This window comes from Anticarsia gemmatalis, chromosome 10 (assembly GCF_050436995.1).
Source record: "Anticarsia gemmatalis isolate Benzon Research Colony breed Stoneville strain chromosome 10, ilAntGemm2 primary, whole genome shotgun sequence".
NCBI lineage: Eukaryota > Metazoa > Arthropoda > Insecta > Lepidoptera > Erebidae > Anticarsia > Anticarsia gemmatalis.
In genome coordinates this window covers 11,439,878-11,460,538 of record NC_134754.1, presented here as the reverse complement: position 1 = coordinate 11,460,538, position 20,661 = coordinate 11,439,878, and the positions used below count along the sequence as shown (strand labels likewise).

The 20,661-nt window shown below is 34.5% G+C and overlaps 1 protein-coding gene across 4 annotated transcripts in view; it reads right to left on the bottom strand.

Annotated features, from left to right (window-relative positions):
- The window catches only part of rols (zinc-RING finger and ankyrin repeat domain-containing protein rolling pebbles), a 206,831-nt gene that overhangs the window by 16,803 nt on the left and 169,367 nt on the right, over positions 1 to 20,661 (bottom strand). For 2 of the 4 annotated variants that reach the window (XM_076118934.1, XM_076118935.1), the window contains exons 2-3: positions 6,573 to 6,983; positions 5,683 to 5,796 (exon numbers count right to left, since the gene is read on the bottom strand). In XM_076118934.1, coding sequence (XP_075975049.1) covers positions 5,683 to 5,796; positions 6,573 to 6,983 — 525 coding nt within the window. Of the gene's footprint in view, positions 1 to 5,682; positions 5,797 to 6,572; positions 6,984 to 17,576; positions 17,611 to 20,661 lie in introns of all 4 variants that reach the window. The other 2 variants (XM_076118938.1, XM_076118936.1) reach the window with 2 other exon arrangements.

The following is a 20,661-nucleotide window of genomic DNA, read 5'->3' as shown; positions in this document are numbered from 1 at the left end:
TACGAAAACAAGTTCAGGTCTATTCCAAATACTAAGTATTTAGCATACCTGAAAAGTCTAATACCAAAATTTACGTAATCTTTTCCGCTTATATCTTCAGATTACTCTAAGCATCCATACTTCCTATATTATGTAATACCTGCACATGTATATTTTCTCAAACACGTGCCTTTTTTATTATGATACAATACAATATTTACAAGTTACGTAAAGCTAATCAGTTGTATCAGAAACATTGACCGTGACACATTGAGTTGTTACGAAATGTTAACTCGACGTTTAACCTTGGTTTAAGTTGAGGTTGTAGTTTTGATGGAAGTTGTAATACAAGTATTGTATTAATAAAGGGTTTGAAATTATTAAACGCCTGTTGGATAGTTCTCCTGACCGGAATGCTGTGTAGCGCGATTCCCATATTGTTTTCTTTTTTTTATCTTTTTGCATACATAGTAGTAGCTTATTTTAGCATACTTTGAAAAATGTTGTAAATAATATATATTGTTGATATTATTTTAGTAAAATCAAATGAACGCTTTCCTTAGGAATTTAGGAAGCATTTCGATGGGAATAATTATACATATTTGACAGCACACAGTCAAGGCTGACCAAGGCGCAGATGGCACGATGATTTGGCGGAATTTGCGGGACACTTGTCGCTCAGGACATTTGGAAGACGAAAGGCAAGACCTTGACCCAGAAGTAGGGCACACAATCTTGCGCCTTCTGTCATAAGGACGTGAAAGCGCAAATTTTATAAAACTTATTTATAAGAATGTGGTAGCCATTAATATTCGTAGCATCCTGTCACCAGTATGACTTCCGGTACTCAAAAATCTGATCTACTAAATCGTATAAATACATCTTTCTTTTTATTTATTGGCCATTTAACTATACTATTAATCTAATGTATATAAATTAAATCTCTTTTACGAATAAATAATAATAAGCATCTATATGTCCCACGTATGTACTCGTAATTGCACTTAATATATTTTTTTTAAAGGTACTCCCGCACTAGGAATTGCTCTTGTGTCGTGGGGACTTTTACAAACGTACAAACAACGGACACAAAGTACAACCAGACCCGAAACAATTATTTGTGGATCGCATAAATAATTGTTCCGTGTGGGAATCGAACCCACGAATTCCCAGTGCAATGGTAGCGGCATGGTGACCTAAACCAAAGCACCACGGAGGTCGTCAAAAAAATCATACTGTCACAAGTATCAGTGTAGGCAGAAATATAACAAAGAAGTTGACCTTTCAATCATCAGCTTCAGGTGACTAATCAATTATCGTCCCTGACACCTATAGCTTATTCACAACATACAATAAGATCGTGACGAGATTGTACAACTTGTTTATAAGCTTTACTTGCAGGTTGAAAGACTTTTTGTACTTTTTACGTGTTTAGGAAAAAATGTAAGCTTTTGTTGTGGCTTTGATTGAATTGTTGCTAAAAAAAGGTAATATACGCCCTTATGAAATCAGTGAAATGTAACTGTTAAATCGTATTTAAAGTTTGTTTATATCCATAACGTTAATCATAAATTTACTTTGTCCCTTATATTGTGTTTAAAGTCTTGTTAAATGTGCCGAAACGTCGAGAGCAATGTTGATGTATATATGATTAAATCCCCTAAAACATTAATGAGAAATTCCCGATCCTTCTTACCGGACTCTTACCTCAACTATTTTCACGCGAAATATAATAAAAATTGATTCTGTGGTTTAGCCGTGGGCGTATCCACTTTTATGATTTTTAACTACATTATTTTATTGTACCAGCTTGAAGTTACTGCAGATTGGTGTATTTTCTGGACATCTGTCCACTTAACACCTGACGGTCCTTTACGGCAAAACAAATGAGTGCCCGTATCAAAACAAACCTGTAACATGATACCTAAAGGTGGTTCACACGGTGGACGGAAGCGTTTAATCGTGTTCACGTCCACGCTCTTACCGCAACGGTACAGCGATCAACTTTGTACGGATGTCCTATATTACTGCTAAAATTGTCGTGTGTTTGCATTGATTGTAATTAATTGATGGGTAGTTATGTGACTTCTGAATAAGTATAGGTTAAGTTGAGTATGATTATGACTGATTAGTTTTACTTTTAGTAATGTCTTGCACTTCTTACTGTTAATGAATGATAGTGACAGATTTTTCTTACCTTTACAGTGACTTTGCTACAGCCAGAATCTTGGGATTTTGTATGTAGAAGTAAGTAATATTTGAAAAAAATTATTGAATGCATAAAATTTCAAATATTTTGTAAAAGATGAATTCAGGCAATTTTAAAGCTAGCTCAGACAAAGTCAGTGCGGGCAGTTAGTCCGCAATCGATGGTACAAATTGTTTTAGACAAGGAAAGTAAATGAAAATCCTACTTTCTTATCTAATGGTATTTGTGTGATTAGCTGTATTGATCATTCATTTATTACGTACTGCGATTGACCACCTATGTACATATATTACAATTTATTCTTTATTATTCATTTTTTCAAAATTTATTTTCATAACCTATGCCTGTAAAGGAACATCGGGTTATCTATAGTTTAATGTAACAGTCGTTAAAATTCAAAAGTCCGGGTTGAACAGCTTTACCTTTAGGTTGACCGGTAACCGCGAGTTTTTGTCAGTCGTTTGTACGATATCGTGATAAACATCTATGTCGAACAGTGAAAGTGATGCTCAATAAAGGTCCGATTACTTTCTTAGTAGGTAATATTATGTTTATTTAAGCTTTGACGTTTTTAATAATATTAAGATGGGAGAAAAGATAAGGATTAGAGAATAAACAGATATATTATTGAAAATTTGTAAATTGCAAGTTTAGAAAAGTCTACAATACATATCATTCGTTCGTAATTTGATCATGTGAGATCGTGTGTAATACGTAGATTTTTTGTTTTACAACATGAAAAGTTTGTATGCATATTACATTGAAATATTGCACCAAATTTGGAGGTTGTTTCTACAGATGGTTACTTAGGGTTTAAACTAAAACAATACTCTCACGTATTACACCTAGATATTAACTGTACTTAAAAGTTTCTTAATGTTACCTGTAACTAGAGAGAAACCGCTAGTTAGATAATTGATTAGGATTTAAAACCTTCGTAACAATCGCGCAGATTCCTCACAATTAATTAAAAAAATAAGGAAAATTTGAGTAGTGCATTTGTACCAATCCATCAACAACATAGACGATTTAACAAAATACAGAACAGCTAACCAAATCCATCAACTTTCTCGTTGAAAACAGTGTCCAGTTACAATAATTGTTTACGCGAATACGAGTTCAGTGTGTTAATGTTTTACCGAGAACAGTCATTTGACCTCCTAGCTTCGAGTTATGAACAAATACAAACTAATGACGAGTATTTTTCCAATTACTATAGAAGAAATATTTGCGAAAATTTGGTTGAGATTTTCGACAGTGATGAAGTAGAGTAATTTGCTGTATTAAACAATATTCGGAACTAGTTAAGTTTAGTATTTTGTTACTTTAAAGACTTTTTAGACTAAGTAGTTGTTTACTAATCCAGTCCAGTCTAGTGAATGACCTAAAATGTAGTTTCGTTGACCTGTTATGATGGTAAATCTATCCTTATGCTCTATTTTTTACGTAGGACCTGCCTGAATTGAGTTCTATTATGTGTTGTCTGTCAATAATAAGCAAGAACTTTCGTCTTTTCTTTTAGAGTTACATTATTTAAAAGGGTTTATTATAATAGTTTGCTTATGTCAATCAAAGTGTGATTTACTCAACAATGACGATTTTTTTCTATAAGTAAGAATATAATTCAATAATTCTTAGAATCAAGATCGAAAGTAATCTAGATTATACAAGACAGATAGAGCTTTACTATAGTTAGTACTAATATCTATCTTCATAATCGTAGGCAGTGTACCAGTCACCTTGTCAAAGAAACAAGTGAAGGCGGGTCCTTGTTCAAAGCCAGTCTGCTCTCCCGACTGCTGGTTTAATGTCGATACACTTTTGTATTTATTGGAGTGTAGGTGACGAGTGGTGAGGTGTATCGTAGGTGCAAGAATAATAATATGTAGGTGATTACGTAAGAGGCTGCGTAGATCGATTACTATAATCATTTTAATATAATTGTGACCGTCAAACTTCTGATTCCGGAATTTTTAATTGTTTCTGAGGCTTACGACTGCTCTCTCGAATTTTCGGATCGGACAAAGTGCTTTTGGGTCTTAATTTATATTAGAATATTTTGTAAATGTAGCCTGGAGTTTGGTAATGGCAATAAACTTTTTCTAATCTCTAGATCTGATAGAGATGAGACTAACACAATGAATATCGAAACTTGTATGTATCTCATATATTTCTGTTTACACTTTCAAGTATTTCGGTGATGTTATGCAAGTTTGCAGTGCAAACAGAGCTTTGAATGTAATAAAATTATTTCTATTTCACGCGGTTTTAACAAATATTATGTATGTGCCAACATACATAATAATGATACTATACAAAGGAATCCATTTAATCTAACTGTGCATAAACATTAAAAATACTATAAGTCCTTTTCTCGTAGTCTGTAATAGTACCTAGTCAATATTTTTTATGGTCATGGATTCTATTAAATTTGTCTATAAATTTATGACTATCTACAACTTCCAAAGCCATAAAATCTTGTGTTCATCTAGATTTTAGTATTTAAACTTGAAAGCCGCAATTATTATCCATTAAAACTTCATAATACACTTATGCAGGTGGTCTTTACATTCCCTGAATCGATAAAAATAAATATATTTTTCTAATAAATAGTTAATTTGTTCGATCAATGCAACCAATCTTCTTTGCTTTTCACACAGATATAAAATACTCGATTTCTAAATCTAACTAGTTCTTTTCACAAGATCTTTTCTATACGTTTATAGTCTACAATATTTGAAAGTCATATTTCTCTTCATATCATATTCAACATGAAATATAATCGATAAAAATGATCTCGCCCACAAATCGATGTTACTTTTGTCACCGAATCATTATCTCGATTCATGAATCGATTGTTCATCATTCGTGTATCGTAAATTCGAATATGAGTCATGCGTGGTTACATGTTTATTATAACGATTACATTAATAGTGATGTTATGAAATCGAAATCGATAAAAATATTACATCGATGATATATTATTTTATCGAGTACCATTCAGTTAGCATAACACAATGTGCAAAAACATAAAATTATAAAATATTAACACATCTTAAATTATAACGATTAACACTCTTCAAGCGTTAAATAATTAAATAAAACTCGGAACACCACACAAAATGCAAAAAAAACAATTGAAAACAAAACCGGTATAGTAAGCTATGTGTCAAACGAACGGGGCGATGCGAACAGGCAATAAGGTGTGCAAAAATCGAGCCGAGACCGTGCTAGATCGAGTGCAGGCAATGCGGACTGAATACCGATGTGTTCATTTACCGCAAAAATCGCTTCTAAATTAATCGATTCGCCAATCGATTCCAACTTCAACGGAACAAACAATACTGCTTTTAAACCCAACGAACTCGAAACCCTTTACGATATAAAACGACGTAAATATTTATCGAGTTATAATCGATTCTTAAGCAACATTTGCAATTAAACGAGCAACATCGGTATAATCCACATTCCAATGCAAAATTAAGACTTCGTGCCTGTCAGTTGGTTGAGTCCTTGCGGCACAGAGGAGTGCGTGGACCAGAGCGATCTGATCTTATTGAAGACCAGGCTATGCCACGCCGCATTCCTCGGACCTTCCTCCGGTAACCCTGTTGGAGCGAACTCTCGATGTAGAACAATTTCTCCTCGTTTATCATCACAAACCACACGAACGGAAAGGAAATTTTCAATTACACTTTTCTTCGATGAGTCTTCATGGCCTCTCTCTCTTCATTGCACCTCTGCTACATTAACAGCCCGTTACAAATTGTAAAAGACACCATTATTCATATCAACAGATAGAAACGTTTCCAATCGACAGATTAAGTACAAACGTGAAGGGGCAAGGGCCGTGGCGAATTGATACTAATAGTTTATTAAGAAACCCACAGCTGTGAACGAAGTGTATATTTCAATTACCCAAGAAATCTGGTAGACCGGAATGATATAATTAATGGAAATGGAAAATGTAACAGATACAGAGATTATGTTCACAGCCGGCCCGCTGTCTGCGCGGGCAGCGTTGCAAAAGTACGAAATTATACTTTAACTAATAAATACAGTAGAGAGACAACCGGTCCTTTAAGGAACCCCTACGTACATCCGGCGGGGCGCGCGTGGGCGCTCGTGTCGCAACTGTCGCTCGATGTTATTTACGCCGCGACGGATCCTCGCAGTTTTCGTAAAGATCATAAAACGAGCCATCGAGTGAGAGGTGCTACGCGATTTGCTTGTGAATGAGGTTTCAACTTAACCAAAGAAGGCATCAATGAAGTGTAGCGCGTTGCGTGCGCGGCAAGCTGCAGCGCTTGCGCAACGATGCAAATCTGCGAGTACCACGCGCGAGCCCACGGGTATGCAAATGTTGTGCGTGTGAGGTACTCACCGGATAGAGGCACGTGGTTGTCGTGCGAATGGCGCGCGCGGTGACCGAATGGACTCCGGAGCGATTTGGGGCTGAGGAAGAATCTTCTTCTTGTGTGAGGTGGTGTGGGACAGCTCTGTGCTAGGTTTGACGGCTGCTTCGGCGGTTTCGGCAGGCGCAGCGGCGATTGCCAGTCTGGCTCCTGCCGCTGCGGCGACGGTGTGTACCGTTCCATCACTGGCCGCCTTTGACCCTGGCTGTTCCTCGCACACGACGGGCAAGCTTCGTTCCTGAACATGCACGAGTAGCAGCGCTCATGTCCGCAAGTGTCGATCAGTTTTCTCTTCTTGCCCTTGTCAAAGGGCATGTTACAGCTGGGGCACGTCGTCCCTCCAGTCTCGCTTTCCAGCAGTTGTCTTATTGCCGCCAAGTCTGTAAGAAGAATGAAGAATGTTAATATTGTTTTGATCATGGCGCCGTTTGACGTTATCGTTTAGTATGCGACGCTGAGTTGTCGTTCCATGCATGGCAATCGATTTACACATTAACGACCCTTGAAGTTATTCTAGCTAAGGATAATAATATACATAATAATTTGTACTGTACTCGCACCGGACTGTTATAACCAATTATATTGAATGAGGATGTGGCGTCGGAATTTAAATGGGATTATGGTGCGGCGGTAAGTGAGTGGTGTTTTTACGATGTTAAATGCACTGTTACTTGCTACAGATACTTTCATTTGTCGAAAATTAACGTAATTGCGTCATAAATATCTTTATGTCCTCGCATTTCTCATTTTACAAGCGGTTAAGTTTAAAACAAACTGATTTATACGTTGATGTCGTTATAACTTCTGGAAACCAGGTTCTCATCAAAACTTAAATCAACACTTTCAAATTAAGCGATTCGTAAATCAAGAGTCTGTAAACGAAGTAATTAAATACAAATGTTGCCCCACGAGGCGAGGTGTCGAGACGGGGATATCGTTCTTCTCTTTTTACACACACATTGAAGCTCGCACAGCGTCCTGATTCCATCGACAAATGACATTACGAGAAGATTGACCGCCGCATGCGCATACCGAGAGCTCTTTTACGAGTTTTTATTTTCTTTATAATGCCGTCGTAGCATTGTGGGCGAAATTAGTTTTTTTCTACCTTCCAAATTAACAGGATTAAATCCGGCGTCAATTAATTGATATGGTCGTTTTAAATGGCCGTCTGCGTGTAAACAATTTTTGTCGAGAGTAACTTATTCGGGGCTCGACGTCGTTTACGCTTTCCTTTCGTGACCTTTAAGTGTAGCTTTAAAAATACTTCCTCTGTGTTGTGACAGGCGAATAACGTGTTTATGACGTTATGCAGGTTAATGAAGCCTGTTAAAAATAATTTATGATTTTGTTGATGCAAGAGAACGTGACATAATGGGTAATTTTTCTAAAATGCGAAAGTTTTATACATATCTTTTGTAAAAAGTGTATGAGGTGTGGTTTAAAGGTATAATAAAGATAAGGTGAGGGCTAGTGGCATCGCCTACGACGTTATAATGACCCATTTTTCTCGGTAAGAACATAACGTATTAAAGTTTTAAAACTGGTCATAAATTGTGGATGAGCTTGCAAGTAAAGTTCATCTTTTTGTGTCGTGTAGATAATATGGTTCGTGATACTTTTTCTGTAGTCATTTTTATGTTGATACTTACTTGCAGATTTGTGTTCATCATCATTTATAGCATGCACTTTGTCGTACACTTCTTTTTACTTTTTTTGTATCTGCAATGCAGGAGTGGTTGCAAGCATGACTTTGACTTCTGAGAATGGTATCTACTGGCTTATGTCAAGCTGTAGGGAACACAAAATTGTTTACTTCTTAATGAAATCTGCTAACATTTAAGATGTATTTCAAGGCTTTATTTACATTATAAGTTACGAATATCGTTTAGACTTATAGTAGTTATGTTTGTATAAAATTCAGAATTAAAACTTGATGTGTATTAGCAATAAGCTTCTTTAATCGACAGAAAAGTAAATCAAAAGTCCAAAAAATAATTTTCTTTGACATATTTTTTTATCGTTTTCCTTATTTGCACCTCATTTTAGTCGCAATACTAAGAATTTGCTATCTGTCAATCCATTCACTATTAAACAAACAAATAACCGATTTAATTATAATCCGTTCAAGTCTCTGATACAAACAACTTGGACTGATCTATTACTATCATTAATATGAGTACAAATTAAAGCATTTACTTGTAATGTTATTGAATTGATGGTTGAGGAAATATTGGATGTGAACTGCAACTACTGAGTTTTGAGTTCAGTGTATACCTAATGCGCATTTTCAGACAAACCCACATTTTCACTTGACTATTTCTATCAGCTTATTCAGTTTTCAAAATTTGTTTCAGCTTATCAAACGCTGAAAGTGTTATTCTGTTAAATATGTAGTCACCTTTAGCTCCTTTCCCATAGTCTAATTTCGTTACCCATATTAAAGAATCCACTAAAATCTCATCAATCACCATTTAAAATGTGTTGTTGACCAATTTATGTTCATTTTTAACGTCCAATAATTAAAACTGGCCATATATTTTGTTCTTTCGTTCATTTCTAATGGAATGTTTGGTTAGTATAAATTAGGTAGGTTATTTGCTCCGGTGGATCAGTATTCTTACTATTTCGAGGTCTTATGCCGGAGAGTAAAGAATTTGGAGTATTTCATGGAAAGATTCTTGAGCAACAGTAATTAAATACGATTTATGTTAGTACTAGCTCTTGCCCGCGACTTCGTTCCCGGGACTAAAGTTATATGGTTTATGAAAACCAAATTAGTAGTTATAATAAAATCTACGTGTTTTTTGGTACATAAGTTACAACGCTGTAAATTATCATTTTAATCCTTTTTAGTGTTTTTGCGGGAAAGAGAAACAAGTAGGTTTACAGACATACATTCTCAATTACTTTTGCATTATTTATTGATTTATATCATTAGGCCTGTTATACCTTAAAGTGTAGGCAGAGGTGTATAGGATACACACAAGTTTCTTTTATGACAATTTTATTTAGATATACGAGGAGGCATTTATATACATTTCGGGCATGTTTACTAAATCCCGGGCTACAATTAGGTAATTCTTTAGCAAAATAAGAACCTAGGAATCAAAACAGAGACCTTGTCATCAGCAGTAATATACAATACCACCCATACATACGACAATCAAATAAAAAAACTATATTTATTAAATATCTATACAAATGCTTCATTAATATTACGTCTTCTTAAGTAAACTTTGTTAAATTAAACGATTCGTACCAATCGAACGTACTCATAAATCTCTCATACGATTAATCTTTTACATTCACCGCTATATCAACGTCGAGAACACGTAATTTTGTCCATAATGAAAAAGTTCACTCATTTAAATAGCAAAAGGGAACATTTATTAAGTTATCAAATTACTTTATGTGACATTTTGTGTTATGTAATCTTATTTAATGAGAATCAGTTTCGCAAGGGATTTTAATGAGATTGGCAACTTGTAAATTATGTTGATTTCTGTATCTGAAAAACTTTTTAAAATGAGCTTGCAGCCAATATTATGATAGTGTTTATTATGGGTTTTATTTCAATAAGGCATTGTCTGATATCTATACTTCGCTATATTGTGTAAAGTAAAGTTGCTTCCCGCGTCTGTCCCTTTATCTGTATACTATGTATGCATGCTTAGATCATTTAAACTACTGAACGGATTTTGATACGGTTTTTTAGAAGATAGGGTGATTTAATAGGAAAGCATGAGTCACATTTTTTAAGTTTTTCTTTGTTTAAAATAACTGTTTAAGCCAGGGGAAGCCGGGCAGGCCAGTATTCCGGCGCTCAAAAGTTATTCTACAAAAGACTAAAAAGTAATACATTAAAGCGGCGCATGTCACCTAATAAGTATATAAATTACATTACAAACTGTACTATTTAAAAATATATATTTCTATCGACTCACAAATAATTTCCTGTGTCATTTCAAAAATAATTTGATTAAAATATTGCCAAAGGAAGTACCGACTGGTCCTATTAGCGTAATTAAATGAGATGTAATGAAGACATTAATTATTACAAGACGTGGAACTAATTTAATGGAGACAATATCGTATACAATTACTTAAAATTATTGGCAATAATTTATTTCGAATTGCTAAAATTATATCAAATTGAAATGTTGGATTCGTCTCAAACTTAAAAAGATTATAGTATGATAATATGCTTATAAATCTATGAGTCCTGTGACCATACTTTAAAATCCTACCATAGACTTCATTATGATATCTATAATTATCTATGGTCTATGCTCATATGTTTGATGTTAAGCAATCTACAGCACGGAACCTCCATAGATGGGTAGCCGATTTTATATTTGAGATCAGCGTTTCCGTGCCTAAAAAGGCATTTTCAAAGACAGTAATGCTTGCAGAGAAGCCTTAAGGCTATATCAAAGTTTAGCAGACAGACACTAGCTTGACCACTAACCACAAAAAAATAATAAAATAAAAACACATCAAACAGGTTTTTGTACGGTGTTATTATGGCTTGTTTTATGGTTTATTGTGATCTCCATGAACACCGCTTTGTGGACGCCGACATGTTTTATAGAAGCGGTTATATTCACTGTTATATGTCCACTGTAGAATTACACAAGTTTACTAGTGTCATAAGGAGACGCACTTAAGTAAACATAAAATTGACACGGTCAATACATTAATGGGATATAAAAGTATAGAACTAACGGTTAATCAAAATGCAGATAAAGCCGTTAAGATTTGAATCCGTTTTATATTCTAACACTAAATAAAGACTGGCTGTTATAATCTGCGTCCAGATGTTGACAAAAAAACACATGTTTTTTCAACGGCCATACAAAAGTTCATTCATCTAGATTTTAATTAGGCATTATAAAAAAACAATCTATTTTAGTCCATGATCTAACAGACCCACAGTAGTGCAGTGTAAAACAATGTCGGACGACTCAATTGTTTAGCACCTTGTACCATGTAATGCTACATTCCTGACCATGTCAATTACCTCCCATAGAATTGAACGGAAAGGTCACACGGTCTGCTACATTTGCAAATACCATAGTACCTGGTCTGTCTGGTACAACGGACGCTGACTCACGCGAAATTGTCTGTAGCTAAAAAAGCTGAAGCAACCTTACTTCTACATTCATCTTCTTTTACCTTGTAAACGAATTTATTCTTTATTCTTAATGTCATTAGGTCTTTTGTTTCTTTCATTCTTGTATTATCATTGTCTTTGCTGCTATCCAAACGGGTTTCGGGTCACGCCTCAGTGGGGATATTAAAGTAATTTTCTTTGAGAACTCATCAATTTCTTAGTCGTTAAAGGTTTTTTGTATCGTCATTATATGTATGGTTGAATATTTTCGTCTATTTGGGTTAGTGAGACGTTTCGGCGCGTCGTAATCTTAAGTCGCAAGGTTTTCTTAGAATTTCGCGTGATAAGATAGTTACACGTGTATTTTATGTTTAGTGTTCCGTAATAGATTTCGAAAAGGAAACTTGTTAGTCTTTGAGGTCGAGTAAAGAACCTGACTAGGCATACCTTGTTTTAAAATTACACTTGTTATATCCGAAGGTGCAGTCAAAAGGACGTAAACCGACGTTTTGTTTGTACATTTTTGGTTTCGTACTGCTTTCATAATACTTACTAAATATTTATTTGTTAGACGTCACTTAAATCATCTACGACCTATGAGCGAGGGCAAACTTATTGCCATAATGGCCAACTCAAAACTATGGGAAGTTACTGAAAACTTGCAAACTAAAACCTGAAGTTTCACCAACCTGTTCCCTGACGGAATTTGAACCCGAGACTTCGCGAATGACAGTCGTGTGCATAACTACTACTGAGACCACATACTCGTCATCAGCCATAACAGGTCTGTACTATAGAATTCATGCTGACAATGGTATAATTTTGTACTATTTCAATCTACAAAAGGCAGTCTCATTAATGAGGGATCTTCTAATAAATCATGGATAAGTATCGCGGTCATTATAGAAGCAGTGAACGTCAGGATCATTTACGAAGTCACTAATGATCTGAACTGAACTCTTGACCGACTCCTGATTGATTATGTTTTGAGAAAGTATCTGTATTAGTGCGTTGATGTATCATTGTATGTTGCTACTTAGAAAGTTTTCTCTCAATGCTGGCTAGGTTCGTGGTTTAGAACAAATGAGGAATATAGAATTGGGACTAAACTTCTGATAAACATAACATTAAAGCAGTTCTTCTTAGAAGAATTCTGCCGTTACTACTAACAATCCTGCTACTCACTCTGTCAGAATTAAGTTCTGAATAAGGTTTGATTTGAACTAATTACCATTAATCTCTCTTGAACTACAAACTAACTCACGGTCGAAAAAAAAATGACCTAATCTGAATCAGCAACAAGCTTAAAACACATTAAACTGTAACTTTTTTATGGTACGGAACATCAAGTCTAGAAATTTTAGTATCTATCTAGAAAAACAATTGCAGCTATCTTTCAAACGCACCATTAGCTTTTACAGAAATAGCCAAACTTCCAGGAACACCGATAATCGATAAAGATTACAGACTTAACAATACGTTACTAGAATCGATGTAAATGTAATCGATATATTGTTTCTCGAATAGATTACGATAGAAAGGAGTTGTTAATCGAATGCGTACATACTTAATCACGGTTGTAAACCTCAATAGAATGTGGTTTATTAATCCGTTTGGTAATTAAACTCTTAGTAATTGAACACTTTTGGTTTTAAGTTGAAGCCGAGAGGTTAGAGGAGGGATAGATAGTAAAAACAAGTATACTTGTACGTTAAAAGTACTAATAAAATACTGTGAATACCAAGTTTGGTACTGTTTTCGTTCTGCTTGTACTTTGTGTCCATTGTTCGTATGTTAGTAGATTATCTGAGATGAAAGATTAATTGTAAGGAAGAAGAAATAAACATAGAACAAAAAAAACTATTGCTTGATTATCAAGTTGAGTAACTTCTAAAGAAGATAAGCATTGGGGAGATGAAAGACTTTGGTTGTCGCAATGGCCAGTAACAAAATACGTAAAGAGTCGATTTCGCTGGTTTTTAACAGAACAATTAGTCAATAAATCAATCATCAGCTGTTTGTTTTGTAATCCAATGTTCATAATAAATATTTAAATTATGTTTTATATTGTTATAACACTACTAAAATAGAGTATAATTTTGATAAACTCCAGCACATTTCTCTAATCCAACTACTCGGCTTTCGCGCAACTATAAATGTTATCATGTAACACGCATACTCTCACGCCGACCCTGTTTGAAAATAGGCAAATGTAATTACTACTCTTTGTTTTACTTCCTTAACACTGTCTGTAGAGTATACTTATATATTTTTATTAAAGCTTTTTGTATCTTAATCAATTGCAGTTACTAGACCTCCGTACTTTGATGATGGAACAAAGTTAGCGATCTTGCAACCAATGTCCTAGTATTGTCCGCTTAAAACTCCATCGGATTTTATATAGGATATGAAATTTTTCTATTTCATATCTGCATCAAATAGACTTTAGGCCTATGTCTAATATTCGTTACACTTTTTGCACTGAAAATTTATTACGAAATCATTCGTCCAGTCAGTTATACTCGTATTTCCGAAGTATGAACTAGTTCTTACGACTACTGACTAGTATTAATCCAGGTGACGCCATTCGTATATTCTGACCAATTCCTACAGGGCAACAAAGAAATGTAAAACCTTAAAGTTACATAGCAAAAACTACCAAAATTCTAGGAAACGCCAACATTTACATAATATCCAAATTATTAAATGTTTTTGAGGAAGTGAAAACACACAAATACAACGTATTTTATAATTCCCATACTAGCATGATGAATCAACGTTCGCCATGGTTTGATGGGGTAATTCGAATCGGTAGGTACACAGTTGCTCAATAATTTAACACCATAATAGTTTTTATTGATATCCAAGAATAGAATGATGGATTCATTCCGAGAATTTGGGAACGTTTTGAAGATATCAATATCAGTTTTTTTTCCTTATCGTATTTGTTACCTTTCAAATTGAATTGTCTATCTTTATGTTACAACAACGGCTAATATTCGGACTTTAGGCTGCATTTTGATTACTGACATCATAGAACATCTTTTTATTAAATTGTTACCATTTCTGAAACAAATTATAGTTCGTCTCATAAATAAGGAATTTTTGATATATTAATGACTTCAAAAAATAGGACAACTAGTTTTTTTATGGACAAAATTAGGTGTTCCTGCAAAATAATTTTTAGATCTATTGCTTCATTTGCTTTTTGATTCGCATAAACTTCAAACAAGTACAGACTTCGAACAAATGGTCCAAAGAATATACTTTTTGCCTTTATGTCCCATATGGTCATCAGAACTGATAATTAAAAACGGCTTTTATGACCTACAAGATCTTCAATTCTCACATTCCCATAGAAATGCCAAAAAAACAAGCAACACCCATAACAAGTTGATCCCAGGTCGTTCTTAATGAATGCTCACGTCCAATTAATTGCTACAATTAATAACTAGATTATGTGGTTAGTCACTAACAGTATCGGACCTCTCACTCACTCGTACTACAAATGTCATATGAAAAAGTGAGATGTACGCCTTCAATATGTGATAATAATGATGATAACTAGTTTGTGAGTAGAATTGTCGGACCTCTCACTCATACTTTAGGTGAATGTAATATGAGGAAAAGAGATGTAAATAAAGTCATAGTTTGATGATGATGATGTTTTTGTTTTTATATGGAGTAATGATGCAAGTAGTAATTGGTGCATGGTTTAATCATTATAATGTCTCTTGCGGTTGTATGACAAAGGTACTTTAGGTATTTGAGGTTTTTTTTATGAAGTTTAAAACAAAAAGTTGTGGAGTACATAAATATAAATTGTTTTTTGCTCTCTACGGTTAGAACGGCCAACCCAACTTAGGTTAAATTTTCTAAGGCAATTAGCCAATTTTGTCAAAATTTGGTTAAATTTCGGGGAAATACACACATAGGTTTTCTCATTTTAGGTACCGTTTTTTAAATGAATTAACTTTCACTAAGATTTGTATTTAATTGATTACAATTTCTTACCCATTAACAAATACCCAGACATAATATAACGTATTTTTTTCACTAAACACTGCTATTACATAAACTTATGACTCTAATGAGACTTCACACGTAACGGTGACAGAAAAATACTAAGAACTTTAGTATAAAGATGTAAAATATTCAAGGAAGTATAAAGAAATGTAGGGATCGGGGAAGTTATTTGTAAGAAACATTTGCGTAGTATTCTCCATTTATGTAAGTTGAGGTCGATTTAAAGTATTCGTTATTGCTTCCGCTGAGAAATATGTGTTATGTAGCTAAAATGATTTTTTTAAGGAGAACCTAGTCTATACTTATAATAAATCTGTAGAGAGGTCAATTCTGTACATTGAATATATTTAAAAAAAAACCAATGGGGGATGTTTAGTAACGGATACTGATACCGAATCTGCAATTTATAATTTTCTTTTCTGTCTGTCTGTCTGTCTGTCTGTCCTCCGTCTGTATGTTACGCTATCACGTAAAAACCACCGGATAGAATGCACTGACATTTGTTATATGCATAGAATAAGTAGTGGAGCAAGTATTGGGATACTTTTTATCGCATAAAATTTCATAGATTTTTAGAAAATTGAATAAAATACGTAGAAATCGTTTGAACCTGCGTTTTCCTAAAGAGACCATAGATGGCATTGCAATTCATTTCACAACATTCGCATATGGTTAACGCGGTGCCTGCCGTATCGATACCTGTTGTTAGCACCAACCAATAGATGGCGTTATGGTCAGCAACACAGCATGTTTTTCCTAATTAATTTATTTTGATTGCTTTATAGAAAAAAAAATCCTTTAAAACAGGCTATACATTTATAAGATTTTCAAACATAAATGTTGTATGATATATTACACAAAAATGTTGGTTTACGTGGTTCCGGTGCGGTCGGGATATCCTAGATGGCAAACCGAGTAATTTCGTTTGTTGTCGTTGTTCGCCGCAACTAACAGATGACGTTGTAGTTCGTAACACGTAACCAAATTAATTGGTTGCATTAAGGAAATAAATTGGATAGCTATGAAACAGACTATGTGGTAAGTTTTAAAAAATAAACGACGGATGATATATAAAAAATAATTACGGGTTACGCGGTTTCGGACGTATCAACGCAAGTATACCTACATTATTACGCGTGTGAAGAGCTGCGGCACAGATAGGTCTGTCTGTACCTATAATAATATTCTGAATCCAGACGGGTAAGCAATGGTCAGTCTATAATAAGGTATTATATTTTACACTGTAAACTGGTACGGATACAGACGAGCGGAAAAGAAGGTAACCACAGGAAATCAGGCCTGCCTGAGCCTGTGTCACATTGTGTGCTCTTCGGGTCCCTTTCGTAAATAACCATTAGATGACAAAAGAGTTGTTAGCATTTTTATGTGTAGGTGTGTAGGTAGTGCTTCGCAATTCGTGTGCTCAAACGAATAAGCAACAGTACGAAATTCACGCGAGCAGAGCCGCACGGGTCAGCTATAATATTATAAATCAGAAATGTGCCAGTCTAGCCAGCAGTCAGTCAGTCAGTTTTTTGCGTTACTTAATTGCTGATAGGTCTTGGACAGTGGCACAAATACAAAAACAAAAATTGTCAGCTTTGAAATTTCCAATTTTACCAATTCGATATCTAATGGATTTTGGATAGGTACGAGTAATATTTTATTATTATTTCAGAAATTTTATGTTTTTTTTTAATAATTTTCTAAAAGTGATAGTTATTATTGAGGTATATGGGGTTTTAAAGTGAGTAAAGCTGTGAAATTAAACCACAACCTGTTATTGGATATTATTTGTTTTTCATTAGTTTAATATCATTCTAAAACTCACGAACGCAGAGGAGATTCTCCTACAGTACTGGTACCTAGACAAAACAAAAATATATCAGTTTTTCATTCACTTAGCTTTTGTAGTCCTAGGTCAGGAAATATGAAGGTTAATGGGATGAAAACCTTTGTGGCAGTGTACACGAGTGCAGTAGCGTGATTCTGTACAGTCGGTACTTTCGAGTATCGAGAGTTTGACATTTGAAATGTACTGCTAAAATAGTTCCTACGACGCCCGCTAGAGGCGCTGAACCGATCGTCACACAATTTTTTTTGATAGCTAGCCGGTTGTCGGTTGTCGATAGTGGTAGAGAAACGTGGTACTAATCAAGGGATTTCGGGATCCATTCCCTGGTTGTGAATAGTCTTACAAGTCTATTTCTAATTTATTATGTTTATTTCTCAATAATAGCCCTGTGATTGGAACTAACATCGTAAACAGCGAAAGTTTAGTGTATTTTATATATCTCTGCCTACACCTTCGAATATAATAGGCGGGAAGCAATAAAAGAGCAACTACTATAGTAGTCAGACATTTATATGTTTGGGAAAGTCTTGTATGTTTGTATGTATGTAACTTTCACCATTTGATAGTACAAAATGCTTTGTCGTTAATATTATTGTTGTTTACTATAGTGAATTTATAGGTCTTTATTTTGCGTTTATTTTGCATTAATACGTGTAGTATCATATTTATAACATTAACAGCAATTCATATGAGAGGTAAACAGAGGTTTAGCAACTAAATGAACACGTGACTCGCCTTAATAGTTAAGTAGTAATCGTCGTTATTGTGTCTACGACATAAAGTCTATTCAGAATTCCGATTCTATTACTTTCGAGTATCGACAACCGGCAAGCTATCGAAAAAAATGTATGAAAATCTGATCAGCGCTTCTAGCGGACGGCGTGGAAACCACTTTTGCAGTACATTTTAAATGTCAAACACTCGCTACTCGATGGTTCCAATTGTAGAAAATCGCGTTGCAGTTCCCTTAAGTTTATCATTGGTAAACATAGTAAATAGAAAAGTATATTTTCAAAGGTTTGTGCGTCAATTACCATAGGATTTAAACTCCTAGCAAAGAAACTTACTGTCTAAAAACAACTCAACAAACAAACAAACCCTTTTTGAAATCAAAATTAAAATATAACCTCTTAACTATACTTATACATTTGACAGATGGAAATCCTCACCAGCCATAGATCTTTACGTCTGAATGATCTATAGATCTATACAGAGCTTGAGAGATTTACGACGGCGCAGACGCACGCGCAGTCGCAGTCGACAATTGCATATGGAAATCATTCGGTTCTGCCTATCAGATTTTGTAGTATGTATTCATTATTGGTTGGGGATTTAAGGATTGTGTACTCGTATAGTGACTATTACAAGTTAGGGATGTCAATTGAATTTAGAGATGTTTATCTAAGTAAAGGAGTTGATGAATATAATGTTGTCAGTGTGTGTAGTCAACTAGCCACTATATTCGTAGTGATTTTTACGTTAAAGTACCTAATATAAAAGCTAGTACCTTTTTTTATCGCGAAAAGTGCGATGGGACGATCGATAGATATTTGTGAATTAACACAAAAAACTACCAAACGGATTTAACACAAAAAACTACCAAACGGATTTGGATGAGATATTTTTTAGACACGAGTATTTCATATCCCGGTTGCGACAAAGTTCCCTCACACTCGAAATCACTGGTTATGACTACTATTTTTATGAAGTTTCGTTTGAATTGTCAACTAAACTTTGTCATGAGAGCAGATAAATATAATTATGAACTCATGTTATTAACATAATTTTGAAGTAGTAACTCAAAAAGTTACTTATGTCTTAGCCGAGTACTTCCAAATTTGGCAAAAGCTCAAAGAAAAACCTAGTTTGTGGTATGTTTACTTAATTACCTTAATTATCTCGATTTAGAATCAAGCCTTGTAGACTATTTCAACAATGAACTAAACAGAATACTAACTCAACTCTGTCACATCAGTTTCATAACAAGTTAACACCTAGATGTAATGATAGCACGGTGTCAAGTTGTAACTTAAGTTAGAACAAGGTCTTTTGTTATCTGATGTATATTTGCAAATGGCGGATTTCTAAGTATGGTTAGAAGTTTGAGATTTGCTGATTATGACGGCAGGTGAGTTTGGGGAGATTAATTTGTACATAATTTAGACTTTAAATATTTTCATTTTCTATGTCGTGTATTATGTAATAACAACGTGGTGTTTATGGTACATTGGTTGCATCAGGGTTCTATTCCATGTCAATGTAAAAAGTCATTGTGTCAATTAGATATGTACGTTTGGTCATTATTGTTATTTTGTCTCATTAATTGCACATAAAAATGGTTTTCTCTTTATTTTATTCAATGCATTTTGTTTTTTAAAGTGGGATAGGTGACTTATTTTTAATACATCTAGGCAGAGGCCGAAGACCAAGAAGGCGTGATTTTAAGAATGTACCGGTGCCTTTTCTACAGCCTACATCGTCCCGAACACCAACAAAAAGCAAACATAAAAACCAAAAAATACAACCGCCACCTCGTTCCCACATCAACAGAAAAAATATTTTCATAAAACACACCTTAGAAAGTTCTTTATTTACAACTTTCTCGTAAATAACGCACAGGTACAGTCACAAATATGATGTTTATTTGCTTTTGTAAATATTCCTACACACAGCACTGTACAGTAAGATTGTTAAAAGTTTGACAGCGCGTGGGCTGCACTTATCAAAGTTTTGAATACATTCTGATATGAGTGTGACTTGATCTTTTTTTTCGTGGTAGTTTGTGGGAGAGTGGTGCTTCGTTTAGATTGACTTGTCAGTTGCTTATTAAATTAAATTGTTGGAGTATTTCTGATGACAAACATTGATGATTTTTTCTTGGTTGCGTATAGAAATTAAACAGGAACAGAATATATAGTGGTATAAATCTGGATTTAAAATCGTTTGCTCTTGTTTTATGCACCTAATAGATACTTATTTTTACTTCTATTACTGAAGTAATTTTAACTGCTCGATAGAGATTGTTTTTTTTTCAAGGCTGTGTATGTTGGCACTGTTTATT